This window comes from Amblyomma mixtum, chromosome 10 (genome assembly GCF_055824585.1).
Source record: "Amblyomma mixtum isolate Tamu chromosome 10, ASM5582458v1, whole genome shotgun sequence".
In the NCBI taxonomy this organism is placed as follows: Eukaryota; Metazoa; Arthropoda; class Arachnida; order Ixodida; family Ixodidae; genus Amblyomma; species Amblyomma mixtum.
This window is the reverse complement of record NC_143021.1, coordinates 5,151,294-5,166,249: the sequence shown is the minus strand read 5'-3', so window position 1 is coordinate 5,166,249 and position 14,956 is coordinate 5,151,294. Positions and strand designations below refer to the sequence as shown.

Genomic DNA, 14,956 nt, shown 5'->3' with positions numbered 1-14,956 from the left:
AACAATTCCATGCAACAACCGTTTAACTTGCAACGCACAACAGGGCATGCCTCGTCGGCCACACAAACCGCCACCACCTCATTACCCACTGCTCCCTCCCCACACTCATCAGGATGGGGAGGACAACCTAGTTTTTTGTCCCTGTATCTGGAGCCTCGCTGTAGGCTTGCTTAGGGCGTGTCTCGCCTGCTTCTCTTTGTGGCTCCCCACGGCGCACGTTTTGGCAGAACCTTGCGATGTGTCCGCGACCCTGGCACGCGAAGCACGCGATTTCTTCGAAATCTCGCATACCGCGCCTGTAGCTTTGTGGCGGTCTCCGGTTTCCAGCGAATGGGCGCCGTTGAGCGCCCGCTTCAACCTGGCGTTCCACCTGCTGAGATAGCAGCTGCTCTAAGCGATCTAACCGCTCTGTCAAGAGAGCAACCTCAGGGTTGGGCACCGCTCTATGACGCGTACTCTCGCTGCGGCCGCCGTTAGCGCCTCATTTCGTTCCTCATCCAATGCGGCCGCCACGGCTTGGTCGAAATTGCTCGGCTTGCGCGAGAGCACGAACCGGCGCACGGGGTCTTGCAGACCAGCCACAAACAAAGCGGTCATTTCCTCTTTAAGTAGTTCCTCCGCGTATTTCTTCTTTAGCTGGTCTCCTTCCTCCTCCCTACTCAGCGTATCGCGCGCTAGGCGCTGAAGCAGCGACGCAAACGTTCGCACGTCCTCCCCTACCATCTGTCCGGCGTCACGGAACCTCTGTACCCGCACATGACGTGGTTCAGTGTCGAAATGCTCGAACGCGAGCTTCTTAAATTCCGCAAATGATTTTGTGGATTTTACTTTTTCGTCTCGCCAAGCAAAATCATGAGCAGCTCCTGCCATCTTACACCTCGCTATTCCCAGCATTTGAGCATCGGACCATCCCCCCATTTTCCCAATCTCTTCTAGCATGGAAAAGAAATCGCAGATTGGAACCCCTGTCTTATCCCCCGTAAACGTCGGAATGACGCTTCCTAATGCCAGCATGCTTGCTCCGAGCGACGGCTGTGGAGTGGGAGCTCCGTCAGTTACAGACATCTTTTCCGCTCCAGCCCTCCGGTGCCTCAAGCCTCTCAAATGGGGGTCAAAGTCCCACAATCAGTCCCGTGATTCCCTTTTCATTACAATTTTGAAGTCATGAATGTCGCAGCATTCAGAGGACATTTGCTTTTGAGACCCCACTTCTGACACCAGTGTGACGACCCCACATAATGCGCAGGTCCACACGGGACGGAGAGGCAAGAAGACACCGTATGGCTCAGTTTAAACAAAATGATGTAATCAATAATTATACATGGTACATCAGAAGCTGGGGTGTCCGAGCTTACGTGGCGACGCCGTCATGGGGGCGATGGATGGTCTCCGGAGTTGCGATCCGTCGGTGGCTGGCAGAAGCTGCGCGCCGTCCGGCTTCGGCGCTGAAGGACCCTTTTCCGTGAACGATCTCGTCCTCTGCGTGCCTTTCGTCCGCACTCGCCAGCTATATCTGCTCCGCCGGCCACGCCCGATCTCCTGTCTTCCCGACTGGAATGTTTCTTTCTTCCTCCTTTCCACGGCGGCGCCTGCGGCCTCCCGACCTCCCTCGTTGGAATGTCGTTTGTCTCCCGCCGGCAGCTTTCTTCTCTTGTCCTTGTACGGCCAGGCATGCCTAATTGGGCTGGCTTTCCCTCCCGCCGGCGCCTTTGTACCATTGTACCCCTTCAGTGGCTTGCCGCCGCTGGGGGCTCCGTCTAGGCGGCGCCGCCGAACGCGGACCGTTTAAGGGGAGACAAGGGAGTAGGACGGTTGAGCACAGAGGAGATTCCGACGAAGATATGGGCCCTGGTATTTCACGCACGGAACGTCACACTCACAACTGAAACTTTATTGAAGCCAGGGAGCACATTGTATAAGGTGGCCGAAATTTATCAGACATTAAAGATAGGTACGCACTTTGGTTGCGCACGTAATGAGCTGCGACGGGTGCGAGGCTCGGTTAAATGAGACGAGGATTCTTGGCAAGAGAACGGATAAAACTGCACGTGTTAGTCTGGAGGCTTTCTACATGAAGAAATTTGGCTCTAGGTGTATAAGCACTCCATCTTTATCTCTTTTTGCCTCCGAGTTAAATTTCCTAGATTCAGCTATCTAGTAACTGTTCTTGTTCTTTTGCGATTTTTGGCTGCCTGCCTGTTTCTGCGATCCCAGATGGTTGCCTTTCTTCACCTTCTCATCCACGTCACCCTTCTTTCCCCTTGAAATTTCACCTTACATAAGGTGCTTCCTGGCTGCAATGCAATTTCAGTTGTGAGTTAGCGCTTGTGTCTCGTCCTCGTTCCTTTCTTGTGGTGCGTGTGGTTTGATGCTCTTTTTACTTTAGATGCACGGCTGCAGAGCGTAAGCGGAAATATTGTTGTCTCTGAGGTCACGGCCCTTGGTTGTAAAAGGCTTGCCGAAAAAGTGTTGATTTCGAGTACGTCGGAGCAACTGCGTCTCTGGTTGTAGTCACCTCCATTTTGAGACTAGGATGAGAAGTCTTGGAGCCACTATTCATTAATTTTACCCCATTATTTTGAGCGGAATACTTTAATGCACTCAAGATAAATAAAATCTCCCGGATGACGACCGCAGGTGGCACGCCAGACACGTGATGTATGAGCAGCCTGCTTTCAACCAGTGCTCAACTTTATGCGGCACTAAAGCTACCCCATAACTAGCCATTGCGATCAGAAAGCAACGTACTAAAATCGTAGTAAAGAAATGCATTTCTTTTCCATTTTACAGGGCGCTGGGATTTCGACGCTCCTCATGGTCGCATTTCAGATGTTTTCAATGTGGCGAGCAATACATGATGACGTGGGATCACCGCGGATGCCAGTGTCGCTTGACTACTGCCAAGAAAACAGCACTACGTTGGGCCACAGTGATAATGTCACGGATACTTTGTTGGAAGCCCGGTATGTGCCCCTGGGTTAAGACTCTGAGCCCAACAAAGCGCAATGAAATTCATCGTCTCTTTGCTTTGTGGACATACGCAGAGTATCCATGCATTAGGAAGCGTTTTCATGGTACTGGTCTTTGGTTACGGATGACGCGTATCAATATGGCTACAGCAAACGCTTTTTGCCCGATAGGTCGGGGTTGAAGAAATCCTAAACCAGTGCCTTAAAAGGCAACGCCAGTCCTTTTTCCAAAATTTTTAGGAAATTACCGCTGCACATTCCTTGTAATCTCCTACCCCCAGAAGTGAAAATAATTGTTTCAAATAGGTTTAGGTTTAGGTTTATGGGGTTTTAACGTCCCAAAGCGACTAAGGCTCTGAGAGACGCCGTAGTGGAGGGCTGCTGAAATTTGGACCACCTGGGGTTCTTTAACGTGCACTGACATCGCACAATACACGGGCCTCTAGAATTTCTCCTCGAAAGAAATTCAACCGCCGCGGCCGGGATCGAACCCGCGACTTTCGGGTCAGCAGCCAAGCACCATAACCACTGAGCCACCGCGGCGGCAATTCTTTCAAATACCAAGTATAACTACTTTAAAATAGAAAAAAAAAACAGTGAACTGAAACCGTAACTAGGTTTGTGGCTATGGACGATGCTCATGTTTTACAGCGCGGTGACGTCGAAGACATTAATAGAAAAGTACTCATGCGGCGTTAAATGGCTGAAACAGTGACTGGAAATGAGGCTTCGCTGATAAAATATCGAAGGTCATCTAATACAAGCCTCAGAGTTGTTTTTCAACGCATGCAGCATGCAATAACGTGGAAGTAATGTTCGTGACGTAACAATTGCAGCGTTCTCTGCAACGCTCCAACTGAGGCTGCGGGAAACAGCCTGAAATGAGGCGGCGGGAAACAGTAAACTTTATAAACGGTTCACGAAGGAATTAATTATCTCATATGGCTAATAAGAATGGCAGAAATGATCAGAATGGGGAGTAAAGCCTAAAGCAAAAATTTCATTTCGATACCTGAACACGAACTGCCCCTTAACTTCTCAAGTGCAGTCAGCCGCTGTATGTAAATATAACAAGGGCAGTACGACTGGAGTTTCCTCTAGTACTCAAGGGGTTGCCTGATTTCAGATGGAAGCTCTTCTAACAGATGAGTGAAAAAATGCATGTCACTTAGCGTAAATCATGAAATTTGTTAGTTCTGTCGGACAGCGGCGAGATATTTACTTAACTGAAACTTAGACTTGCTATTGTCATTTTGAATAGATATTTCTTCGTGCAGCGCGAATATCAATTGGGAGCAAGAGCGGTTCCGGACAGGTGATAGAGCGGGATAGGAACAAAAAGTCGTAGTACTGCTCGTACTCCACAATGTTTGAAGGCAAAGTCAAGGATAGAATGTGAAAATGGAGGCCAATTTAAGCCTCTGCCGGCAACTTAAACGCCGCAAATATAAGACCGGTCTCGCTGCAACCCCGCCAGTCACACCATTTACAGGTTCCAGATTACAAGTTGCGCATGCCAGCTGCAGAATTAAGAGCAGGCATGACGACTCACACTTTAAAAAGGGTCGTTATCATGTAACGATCGGGTTCCGTGCTCTGGTCACAAAGCGACCACTCTCACCACCAAAAACAGAGCCTTCAGAATCCAGAACACGTCACAAAATGAGGCTTAGGTGTTGCTATAAGCCGTCGTCGATTTCTAAAGTAAGAGTCATGCATCGGCGCCAATTTTTGGTCCAGAAACTCAGAGATTCTGCTACACCGCTCGTCACGAATTGATGAAAATCCGTCTGTATCGGCGTCACGAGCGCCAATCGCCCAGCGGGAGGGTTTCAAATCAAAATTTCTACGCAGTAAGTGTGTCTTTTCCTACAGGAGAAACTTCAACGCAGTCAGAAAGGGATGAGAATCAGTTCCGACTTAGAATACCGGATGATACCGGAGTCAGTATCTTTTTGAAGTACGGCAAGGGTCTCTTCGGTAATGCTCTGATGTAGATGTGTGGCTGATAATGGGTTGATATGAGGTGGCAGCAGCCTGTGGCAAGAATATGGCGTCATAATGTTATATGCCCAAAGCATAAAATAGGTTTGCGCAATGGGGCTCTAGGTGTGAACTTCTAGAAATATTGCGCCACGTCATTAAAGTGAACAACACTCTGTTGACGCGTACCATGGTGTAAGAATTAATGTAATCTCATTAATTTACAAATTTAAAATTTCACCAGCGCTGCGGCTAGGAACAAGAACAGAGAAGGAAGACAAGGACAAGCGCTACTAACAACTGAAAGTTTATTTCAAAAAACACAGATTATATGCACACAACTGACAACCCAAAGCGCCTGCGCTTCCCACAAAAAGCACGCAAAAGAAAGTTGAGAATCTAGATACAAAATTTCACATTCGTGTAAGTTTACAGATGGTGTGCTAACGCACGTGTCGCTGTTCTTGTGAATGTGATAGGCTTCACACAACTCCCTAGTCAGCTGATCTAGACGTCTGAATTTAATCTTTGCCCTGTTAAGCAGTGGAAAGCATGCTGTTTTATTAGACACACCGGGTTTGTTCAGATGACAATCTCTGTAATGAAGGGACAGATTTGATGAAGGAGCACCATTCAATCAAATCTGTCCCTTCATTACAGAGATTGTTATCTGAACAAACCCGGTGTGTCTAATAAAACAGCATGCTTTCCACTGCTTAACAGGGCAAAGATTAAATTCAGACATCTAGATCAGCTGACTAGGGAGTTGTGTGAAGCCTATCACATTCACAAGAACAGCGACACGTGCGTTAGCACACCATCTGTAAACTTACATAAATGTGTATCTAGATCCTTAACTTTCTTTTGCGTGCTTTTTGCGGGAAGCGCAGGCGCTTTGGGTTGTCAGTTGTGTGCATATAATCTGTGTTTTTTTCAAATAAACTTTCAGTTGTTAGTAGCGCTTGTCCTTGTCTTCCTTCTCTGTTCTTGTGCCTAGTCGCAGCGCTGGTGAAATTTTAAAGATGTACCAACTAGCTCAAACCACCATTTTGCTCCAGCTCATTAATTTACACATGTGAAAATCGAAGTAGCGTGGCACTTGCTAATTTAAAGCGTTAAACGAAGGCCAACGAGCTTTTTGTGCTGTTTCCGAGGATGCATCATCATGGATGTTTATTTATGTGCAATTGTAGCTGTTATTAGTGGTACAATAGCGAGTTTTAGAACAGTGGGCCCCAAGCATTGGGGGCCCCAAGATGTTTGAGGCGTCGAAGTGCGCATGCGAAGAACGCAAGGCCCGCCCTCCATCTTGGGTTAACGTTAGCGGCGAACGCTATTTTGGTGAAATAGCGTGCGCCCCAACGCTGCTCTACGTTCAGGCAACATGGCGGCACCCATCTAAGCGGGGCCTTTCGCTTCACTACCGATTCGTTGTCGCCGTTACTCTGTGCATTAACTTCACGGCAAACTAAAGGCGCACGAAGCTGTCGCTTTTTCTCAAGATTCCAGCACCCCAAAATTTTAGCGATGAAGTGCACCAGATTTTCAGATTGCTTCCGTGTTTGCAAAGCTGCTAAGCTAAGAGAGTGCGCATTGTTTGGTTGGCATGGAGATGTCTTGGTGGGACGTTCAAATGGGGTTTCCCGCCTCAGTAAAAACGCACTCTTATAATTTTTACTTTTAAATCATGTGTCTACAATAATGACAGTTCCTGAAGAATAATTAAACGTATATTTGAAATTCTCTTTTAAGAGTATATCTTATTGGTTTGCCGTAGTGCCGCTGGAATCGATAAACGCAAACCTGACGCCGCTGCGGGCAATCACCGCAGCGCTGGTGAGTGCCCGGGCACTCGTACGCAGCGCTGGGGCGCGCTATTTCCTTGGGGCCGCCTATTCTAAAACTTTGTAATTGTTCAGGTATCCGTACTACAATTGCTGAATAGTAACCGTTGTTCCATGCTTCACATAAAGAAGATGTGCAAGTCACCCTTCGTAACACCATATGTGTAGAGAACAAAAGTCGTAGATTTCAATGGCCTTCAAATTTTTTTCAATTTCGAGAAATTTTATCAAAACTTGCAAACAAGTCTAATTAGGTAGCTCTTACTCAACCGAATATTTTATACCTTAGCGAATTTTACGACTCGAAATTTAGACCATGCAGCTGACACGCAAAAGGCATGAAAACGTTCTCCACGTATTTTCATCGCGTGAGCTATAGTTCAGTTTCCTGCCAGAAGTGCAGTTTATATTCTTGTGTGCAATATTTCTTCCAATAATCTTGTTCACTACTGTTACAGGAAGCGCTAACTTCCTGCACGAGCAACGTGACCTTTTTTTTTTCTGCCTTCCTAGGTCCAAGCATGAATCCGGCTATTTTGAGCTATCACCTATATGGAGCAGTTTCTTTAGCACATGGGCAACAGTTCTACTCGGAGTGGTAATAAGCATTGCATTCGGTAAGTAACAACGTGAAGCATGATTTATTCGTGCATACGCCTTACGTGTCATCGGGTGTTTATCATCGAAAATGTATTGACATTTACTCAGAAAGCGTTCGTACTGCAGCACGACGGCAGTAATTCAGGAAGGACCTTCAGCCAGATCTTCCTTGAACATTGAAATATGAGGCGTTAGATGTACAGCTAAAAAAAGAAGCGGCAATCCGTTGCCCTCCTGTGACCCTATCAGAGTGCTCGAGAGAGAGCATCAAGAGAAGGATCTCTTTGCAGCGCGGCCGCCGCGGTGGCTCAGTGGCTACGGTGCTCGGCTGCTGTCACGAAAGACGCGGGTTCGATCCCGGCCGTGGCGGTTGAATTTCTTTGGAGGAGAAATTCGAGGCCCGTGTACTGTGCGATATCAGTGCACGTTAAAGAACCCCAGGTGGTCGAAATTTCCGGAGCCCTCCACTATGGCGTCTCTCATAGCCTTAGTCGCTTTGGGACGTTAAACCCCATAAACTAAACTAAACTAAACTTTGCAGCGCAATGGCAACAGAACGAAGCCCCCCTTGGCCATCGTGTTTGGATTAGATGGCAAAAAATGGTGACATCTTTGTATCGTTAGGACCTTCTTAGGAACAAGTCTTAACCGGTTTTACCCTTGTTACCTGCTATTGTTGTTTTATCGGTTTTTATGGCTCTTTACACCATGTGACATTAACAGTTGATAGTCATCAAGTGTGCTTTTTTTTTCATTTTGTTACCATCCGTTTTGAGATTCAGTTGGCTTTTAGCTTTGTCACCCTGTTGTGTTTTTATCGCTTTTATGGCTCTTTACATCCTGTTACGTTGAGTTCATCAGATTATATTTGCCACTGCCTTCCTAAATATTTTGCGTGTTTCGCTCAATAAAATTCAGTTGTCAGTTCAGCGCTCTTTCTTGTCCCTTCATCGTTTCCCTTCACTTATGTCAGGAACAATTATCGGTAAAAGGGCATGACTAGGAGTAGTTTGTTTAGTAAAAGGACAAATGCAGGCAAGAAAACAATGATCTAGGTAGTGTATTAGTGGCGATAAAAAAGGTTTGGAGACGATGCCGATATTACTCTATTTGGGGTCATGAATGGCCGCATCGAGGATCTGGACGAATGCATGGATTGTAAAGGGAGGTAAATGCTAGACTTCTGTGAGCCGTATAACCTACTTATTGTAAATCCAGAAACTAAATGTCAGGGTCAAATCACGTGGGAATTCCGTAGCAGACAGACGACCACTGACTACTGCCCAATGTCGCAGGGCGTAAACAGATTCCTCATGTTTTATTTATGAACCGCTTGAAATAATTCTGAATTAATTTATCTCCTGTTTGGATCAGCACCAAACCCTGGCCAATCCCCCGCCGTGGGTATGTGCCGTCGCTTCAGAGGGAACAACAACGAGCGTATTTATTTATTTATACAAAATACCCCTAAAGGCCCTCGAGAGGGTATTACATAGGGGGGGGGGGGGGGGTCCAGGCAATTGATCAAAATAAAATATAACCCCAAATAAAACACTTAGCATGACATAAATAAGCAAAAGAATCAAAAGTATGGCAGCGCGGCGAAGGGTGAAAATTACTACAGTATTAAAATTATGCAAACAGAACTCTAATGCAAGAATCATTTTAATAACATACCCTGCAAAAAAAAGGAACACCATGAACAAATGAAATGACAATGTAGGCACAGAGTTAAGCAGTTATTGAAGATATAAGATTACAATATGTATCACAGTCAGTGGTGCTTGCGATATGTGAAGGCAGAGTGTTCCAGTCAGATATTGTGCGTGGTAAGAATGAATGCACACAGTTGAATGTTCTGCACGTGAAGCGCCTACCTTTAAAGGGATGATCGCGGCGGTCAGAAATCGAAGGAGGCAAAGAAAAAAAGGTCGTTATGAAGTGATTGATGATGATACAGCCTATGAAAAAGTGATAGTCTTGCAACTTTGCGGCGAAGACCGAAGTCATTGACACCTGCGCGTTTCTTCAAGGCTGTGATGCTGGTATTACGTGAATAATCAAAGTAAATAAAACGAACTGCGCGGTTCTGCAACGATTCAATGTTATTTATTAAGTAAGATTGGTAAGAGCCCCAATTAGCCGAGGCATATTCAATTTTAGGTCGAATTAGAGTGGTATAGGCAAGGGCACGGAGGTGAGGAGGAGCATGCTTTAGGTTATGCTTTAAGAGACCTAATGAGCGATTAGCAGATGCAAGCATAAGGTCAATATGGCGGTTCCATGTTAGGTCTGAATGACGGTGAAGTCCGAGGTACTTATACGTGCCTGCAGTTTTCTGTAGTCTGCAGTTAAGAGCCCTCATCAAAACAGAAATACAGACAAGTCGAAAGAGAGCGAAAAATTAAGCGACAAACAAACAACGCTTGTAGCAGCAGGCATACAGCAATAGAGAAACGCTCCAGGGGAAAGTGGGATTATAATCAGTTAGAACTACGCATAAGCACACAAATGAAGCAAGTAAAAGAGGAAAGAGGAATCAACGAAGCTGGTGGAATAAGGAAATTCAGAATGACATCGAGCAAAGACGGGTGGGTTGAAGGGAACACCGAGAAACAAGGAAGGCGCAGTTATCTCAATAGTAAATAGACCAATAGTCTTATTGACAAAAAAAACAGCGAGTGCAGGTCTTCATCCAGGCTCAAATAAAGCAGTCCACTCATTGCTGGATGGCTGAAGTTCGCGATGCAACTACAGGTGGCCCAAGAAAATTCTGGAGCGATATAGCAGGCTGTGTAAAACGAATCAAAGAAAGCAGGAACTGATTCACGATGGTCAGTGAAAATGTTTGGAGGAAGACGACGCTGTGAAACACATTGCATCAGCTAAAGCAGAACCATTTAGGAGCGATGACATGGTAAACTCCCCTAATCAGGGAGCAACACAGGACAACACAATAGAAAGTAGCTTAGAACTGACCGATCCTACCTGGAAAAAGGCGGGAGCACATATTGCTAAATGCACATCCGCAGGCATAGACGAAATTTCAATAAAGCTGATTAATGAACTTGGTCCATGAAGCAAGAAAAGTTTGTTAAAAGTATTGGAGATAGTTATAACTAATAATCAAATTCCTCACAGCTGTGGAATTTATTTATTACAATACCTCCAGGGCCCCAGTGGGGCATTACAGAAGGGAGTGGATAAAAAAGTAAAGACAATGCAGCAAAATGACAACAAAAGGTAAATGAAAAATGCAATGTAATACAGCAAGGAGAGAGAAAACGTAAGCTTGAACAAAATACAAATCATATTAGGTAACAAAACAGCCTAGCCAAACACATAGTTTTCCGCGGCATTTTTAAATAAACAGGTCTCAGAAATATCGGCAGCCAAGGTGGGCACGTGGTTCCAATCGCTCGCCGTCTTGGGTGTAAACGAGTTAAAGTATGCATGGCTTCGGCAGTATGGAATGCGTACCTTTTGACGATGACCCGTGCGAGGTGATATGTATGATGGTTCAGATAGAAGATCCCGTTTTAGCTGTTGATTGTGGTAGTAAATCTTGTGAAAACTTAGCATTCGCGCGAGTTTAATGAATTTGATTTATAAAAGGAAAGAAGTTAATATGCACATAAAAATATTCAGACCGATTACGTTAACATCTGTTATATACAGGCTGCCAATGCAGGCGGTGAAAGTGAAAATGCAGATATGGGCAGAAATTAGTAAGATACTTAGAGAACTTCAGAAGGCGCTCCTCAGAAATGGTAGGCGAATTGCGGCTCCTTCATGCTGCTTTATTCCGTTTACGCAGGTGAGCACAGGCTGCAGCATGCACACCCCACTCACTTGAGCAACTTGTTTGTCCGGCTGTGGCGAAAGTTAGGCGTTATGCCACCCGACCAACCGATCAACACCCAGGTAATTATTTCGTCATTCTTCGCTCGCTTCTTTCTTCACGCAAGCTTCTTCAGATTAGAGAGGAAAAGCGACTGACGCAGCAGCTGCTCTCTTATTATCTCGCCGTCGTCATTATGGCATCCCAAGATGTCATTATCGCGTTATATAAACTTGAACGCTGTAGCTAGTGAAACATGCTGCTGGGTTAGTTGGCGGATAGTCGCAAACGTAAAACAAGGCTGAATTACAAAAAGCACAACCGCGAGAAATATGGCTGTGCGCAATTTTAACAGGTGAAAAGTGGATTTTAAAGTTTTGGCAACCAGCTCAATAGACACAAAGTTCAGCTGTTTTCTAGAATTAGTCTTCGCCTTTTTTTATATTTCAGACAACGTATACTTAAAAATTACCGGCAGCCTTTCCTGGAACAGCCTTATGTTGCTGATTCCGAGAGATCTGTTTGGACATTGTATGCCCTTTGTCCTTTGGAAATGAATAAAAACTTCTCAAAATTGGATGTGCGCAGCTGCCGCTCATTGTTTCCTTGCTTGCGCACTTCACTGGGGCAAGGCCCTGTCTCCCCGTAGTATTTTCGGCCGCAGAAGAATTAGAGCTCCAAGTTGTCGAGTACTAGCAGGACTAAGGAACGACAGGCACTGCAGCTAAATTCGTTTTTGAATAACTCAGTCCGCGCACCGCTAAGTAAAATACTTTTGTGTCTTTCGCAGAAAAAAGAAACAGAAGACCTCGACGCTACTGCGTTCCTGGGCAAGCAAAGTGACACATGGACCGATACATCGATCTGAAACGGCACACAACAGCCGCTTCAAATTGTGCGCCTTCGAAACATCACCAAGAAGTTGGTCAAATTTTTAGGGGAATCCCCCAGAGTGGAGTAGATTTGTAATAAGGGAGTAATTACTGATTGGCATCCGCCCGAGCGCAGCCATGCGGCTACAAAGGAAAGCTATACAGCTTTCTCAGAACCAAGCTTTCTCAGAACCAAGAAGTGTGGTCTCCACATCCGTCCTCTAATGCACCAAGTTCCGGAGCAATAAAACCGTCGTTATTAATATGACTGGTCCTTAAGCAAATGTCAAAGCTTTCATTTTGTTTTAGCCGCCGCGGGGGCTCAGTGGTTATGGTGCTCGGCTGCTGACCCGAAAGACGCGGGTGCGATCCCGGCCGCGGCGGTTGAATTTCTTTGGAGGAGAAATTTTAGAGGCCCGTGTACTGTGCGATGTCAGTGCACGTTAAAGAACCCCAGGTGGTCGAAAGTTCCGGAGCCCTCCACTACGGCGTCCCTCATAGCCTTAGTCGATTTGGGACATTAAACCCCATAAGCCAAACCAAACCATCATTTCATTTTATATATTGGGTCAATTTACAAGGAAATCGAAGAGGCCCAAGTAAAAGCTTCTTGTTGGCTGCTTGAGTGGTCCTTGGCCCCCTTTACATATTGGCATTGGGTGGCAAAGAACGCGTTCCGGAAAAAGTTACGTTTATCGCGGTGATTCAAAGGTGCACTAAAGAGCAACCTGCACTCGTCTTTTTACCGCGGGAACTAGATCTACACATTCCGAGTATTCTTAGAAACTTCGAATTATTGTCCTTTGCGCCCGAGTTCCATAATTTAAATCGACATAAATGTTCCGGCTGCCGCCTTTTTTTTTAACTCACCGCACACCGTAGGAGGTGTCAACCAACTTTTCAGCGAGTCCCGTGGCGGCTTGCCGCTCTTCCATCGGCTGAGTGATAAGTAGCAATCGGCGAAAGCAAAGAGTCCATTATTTCCGCGGACATAATTTGCAGCTGTGTAGCCTCTGACTGGATCTATTTATTCACGGAAGCCTAAAAAAGAAAATAAAAGCGAAAGTGAAGCCGCCATGCGATTGCCTGAAAGGCACTCCATGTGTTGGTCGACTCTTCCTACCTCCAGTTAGAAGAGAGCTTTTTTTTTCGGCACAGCATTATCAGAGATGTAATGCATCGGAATACAGCTACGACTTGCTAACTGCCAGACTGGCTAACTAATATTGAATAGCTAGCATTTTAACTATTACTGTTACGCTCTTGTTACTGTTACGCTCCTTCCCACTCTAGAAAACCAAGCCAGACTACAGCGCCTCCTCAAGTTTCTATTCCTTCTGCTTAATGGCGGTATGAAAATCGATACAAGTAAGTACTTAATACCGTCAAACAAACGCAGTACAAGAAGAAAACACCAAAAGGACTTAACTGAGTGCAGATTTCACAATGATATATTCAGGTACTCTTTCTTCCCACAAGCAATGCGTGAGTGGAATAGTCTGCCTTGCGATGCTGTCAACTGCACACCACTGGAAGATTTCATCGCCAACATATTACGCTTTGTTTTTTAATAACGACTGCGGTGCTGGCGCGGGTACTCTTGTACCCTTTCTTCCTTGATAACGATGACATCCTCACGTTCTTATCTGACTCTTGTTTTTTTTCTAACCTTATTGTTCGTTACTCACGAGAGTATCATTCGTGAGCAGCTATTGTTCTATTTCTTGCTCCTTAACTTTAGAACTTATCTGCATTTTCGTTACTGTGGTTGTTTCTTTTTTTGCACTTGCTCCTGTTCTGCTATTTTCTTTTAGCGTTTGTATAATGCGTATTGCCTTGCTAGAGTATGATTGCCTTTGTGTTCACACATACTTGAACTGAGTTATTTTAGTGTATATGTTGTCCATCTCCTGCGAGGCCTCAAATTTGAGGCTAGCAGTATGTTCAAATAAATAAATAAATAAATAAATAAATAAATAAATAAATAAATAAATGATTGAGAGAAGTGTAGTCCACCACAAGTAATATTCATATCAGTGTTCAGAATTTAGAAAACACGGTTAACCTAGTCGCTGTGGCCCAACAAATTTTGGCTGCATCGCGCCAAAATACATGCGCTTTCAGGAAGCTTACAGGCGAAGCAGCCACTCCAGTGCACGTAACTTGTTGAAACAGCCAAAATTTCTTGGGACACAACTCCGAAGGTAGCCAGGTTTTCGAAATTCTAGAAATTGATATGGATATTACTTACGACGGGCTACACGCCTCTCAAAAATTAAGGATCACAAGCATAATTGTTAAAATGTTAACTATTCAATATTAATTAACCATCCTGCTAATTAGCACGTGTTAGCTCCATTCTGACGAACTATGCCGCTGACAATGTTGTGCCGAAAAAAGCGCTCTTCTAACTCAAAAAGCATATTTTACATAAAATGTGTAAAGCCTTAGGTGAGGCCCCCTGTATAAAATTAACAAAGCGGAGGTGGAGCCAGGGAGATGTTCCGCTATCACCCCAAAACAGTGTAGTCACCTCGCAATGATAAAAAGGTTTCTCGGTTACCGCGCAGCATCAGCCCGGCGCCACGCACGCTTTGTTAACCTTTTATATCTCTTTTCCCCGAAATAACATTTCAGTTGTTAGTCAGCGCTTGTGTCTGTCCTTGCTTTCGACCGTCGTCTGGTACCAGCGCTCGGCTTCTAGCTCTTAAAAGATCTTCTGAAAAGCGGCCTGCAATATTTGACTTCCAGGCCTCTTCGGAGTTAATTTGTTCGTTCATAGATGACATTGCCTTGCTAAGTCACTCAGGAGATGAACTGCAAAGCATGATCAATGATTTAGACAGG

The 14,956-nt window shown here is 45.3% G+C and overlaps 1 protein-coding gene across 1 annotated transcript in view; it reads left to right on the top strand.

Moving 5' to 3' along the window:
* The window catches only part of LOC149325026 (sodium-coupled monocarboxylate transporter 2-like), a 157,749-nt gene extending 145,644 nt beyond the window's left edge, over positions 1 to 12,105 (top strand). The window contains exons 12-15 of the mRNA XM_089564168.1: positions 2,791 to 2,963; positions 7,310 to 7,413; positions 11,214 to 11,320; positions 12,028 to 12,105. Of these exons, the coding sequence (XP_089420294.1) occupies positions 2,791 to 2,963; positions 7,310 to 7,413; positions 11,214 to 11,320; positions 12,028 to 12,105 (462 nt within the window). The remainder of the gene's footprint in view (positions 1 to 2,790; positions 2,964 to 7,309; positions 7,414 to 11,213; positions 11,321 to 12,027) is intronic.
* The last annotated feature ends 2,851 nt before the right edge of the window (positions 12,106 to 14,956 follow it).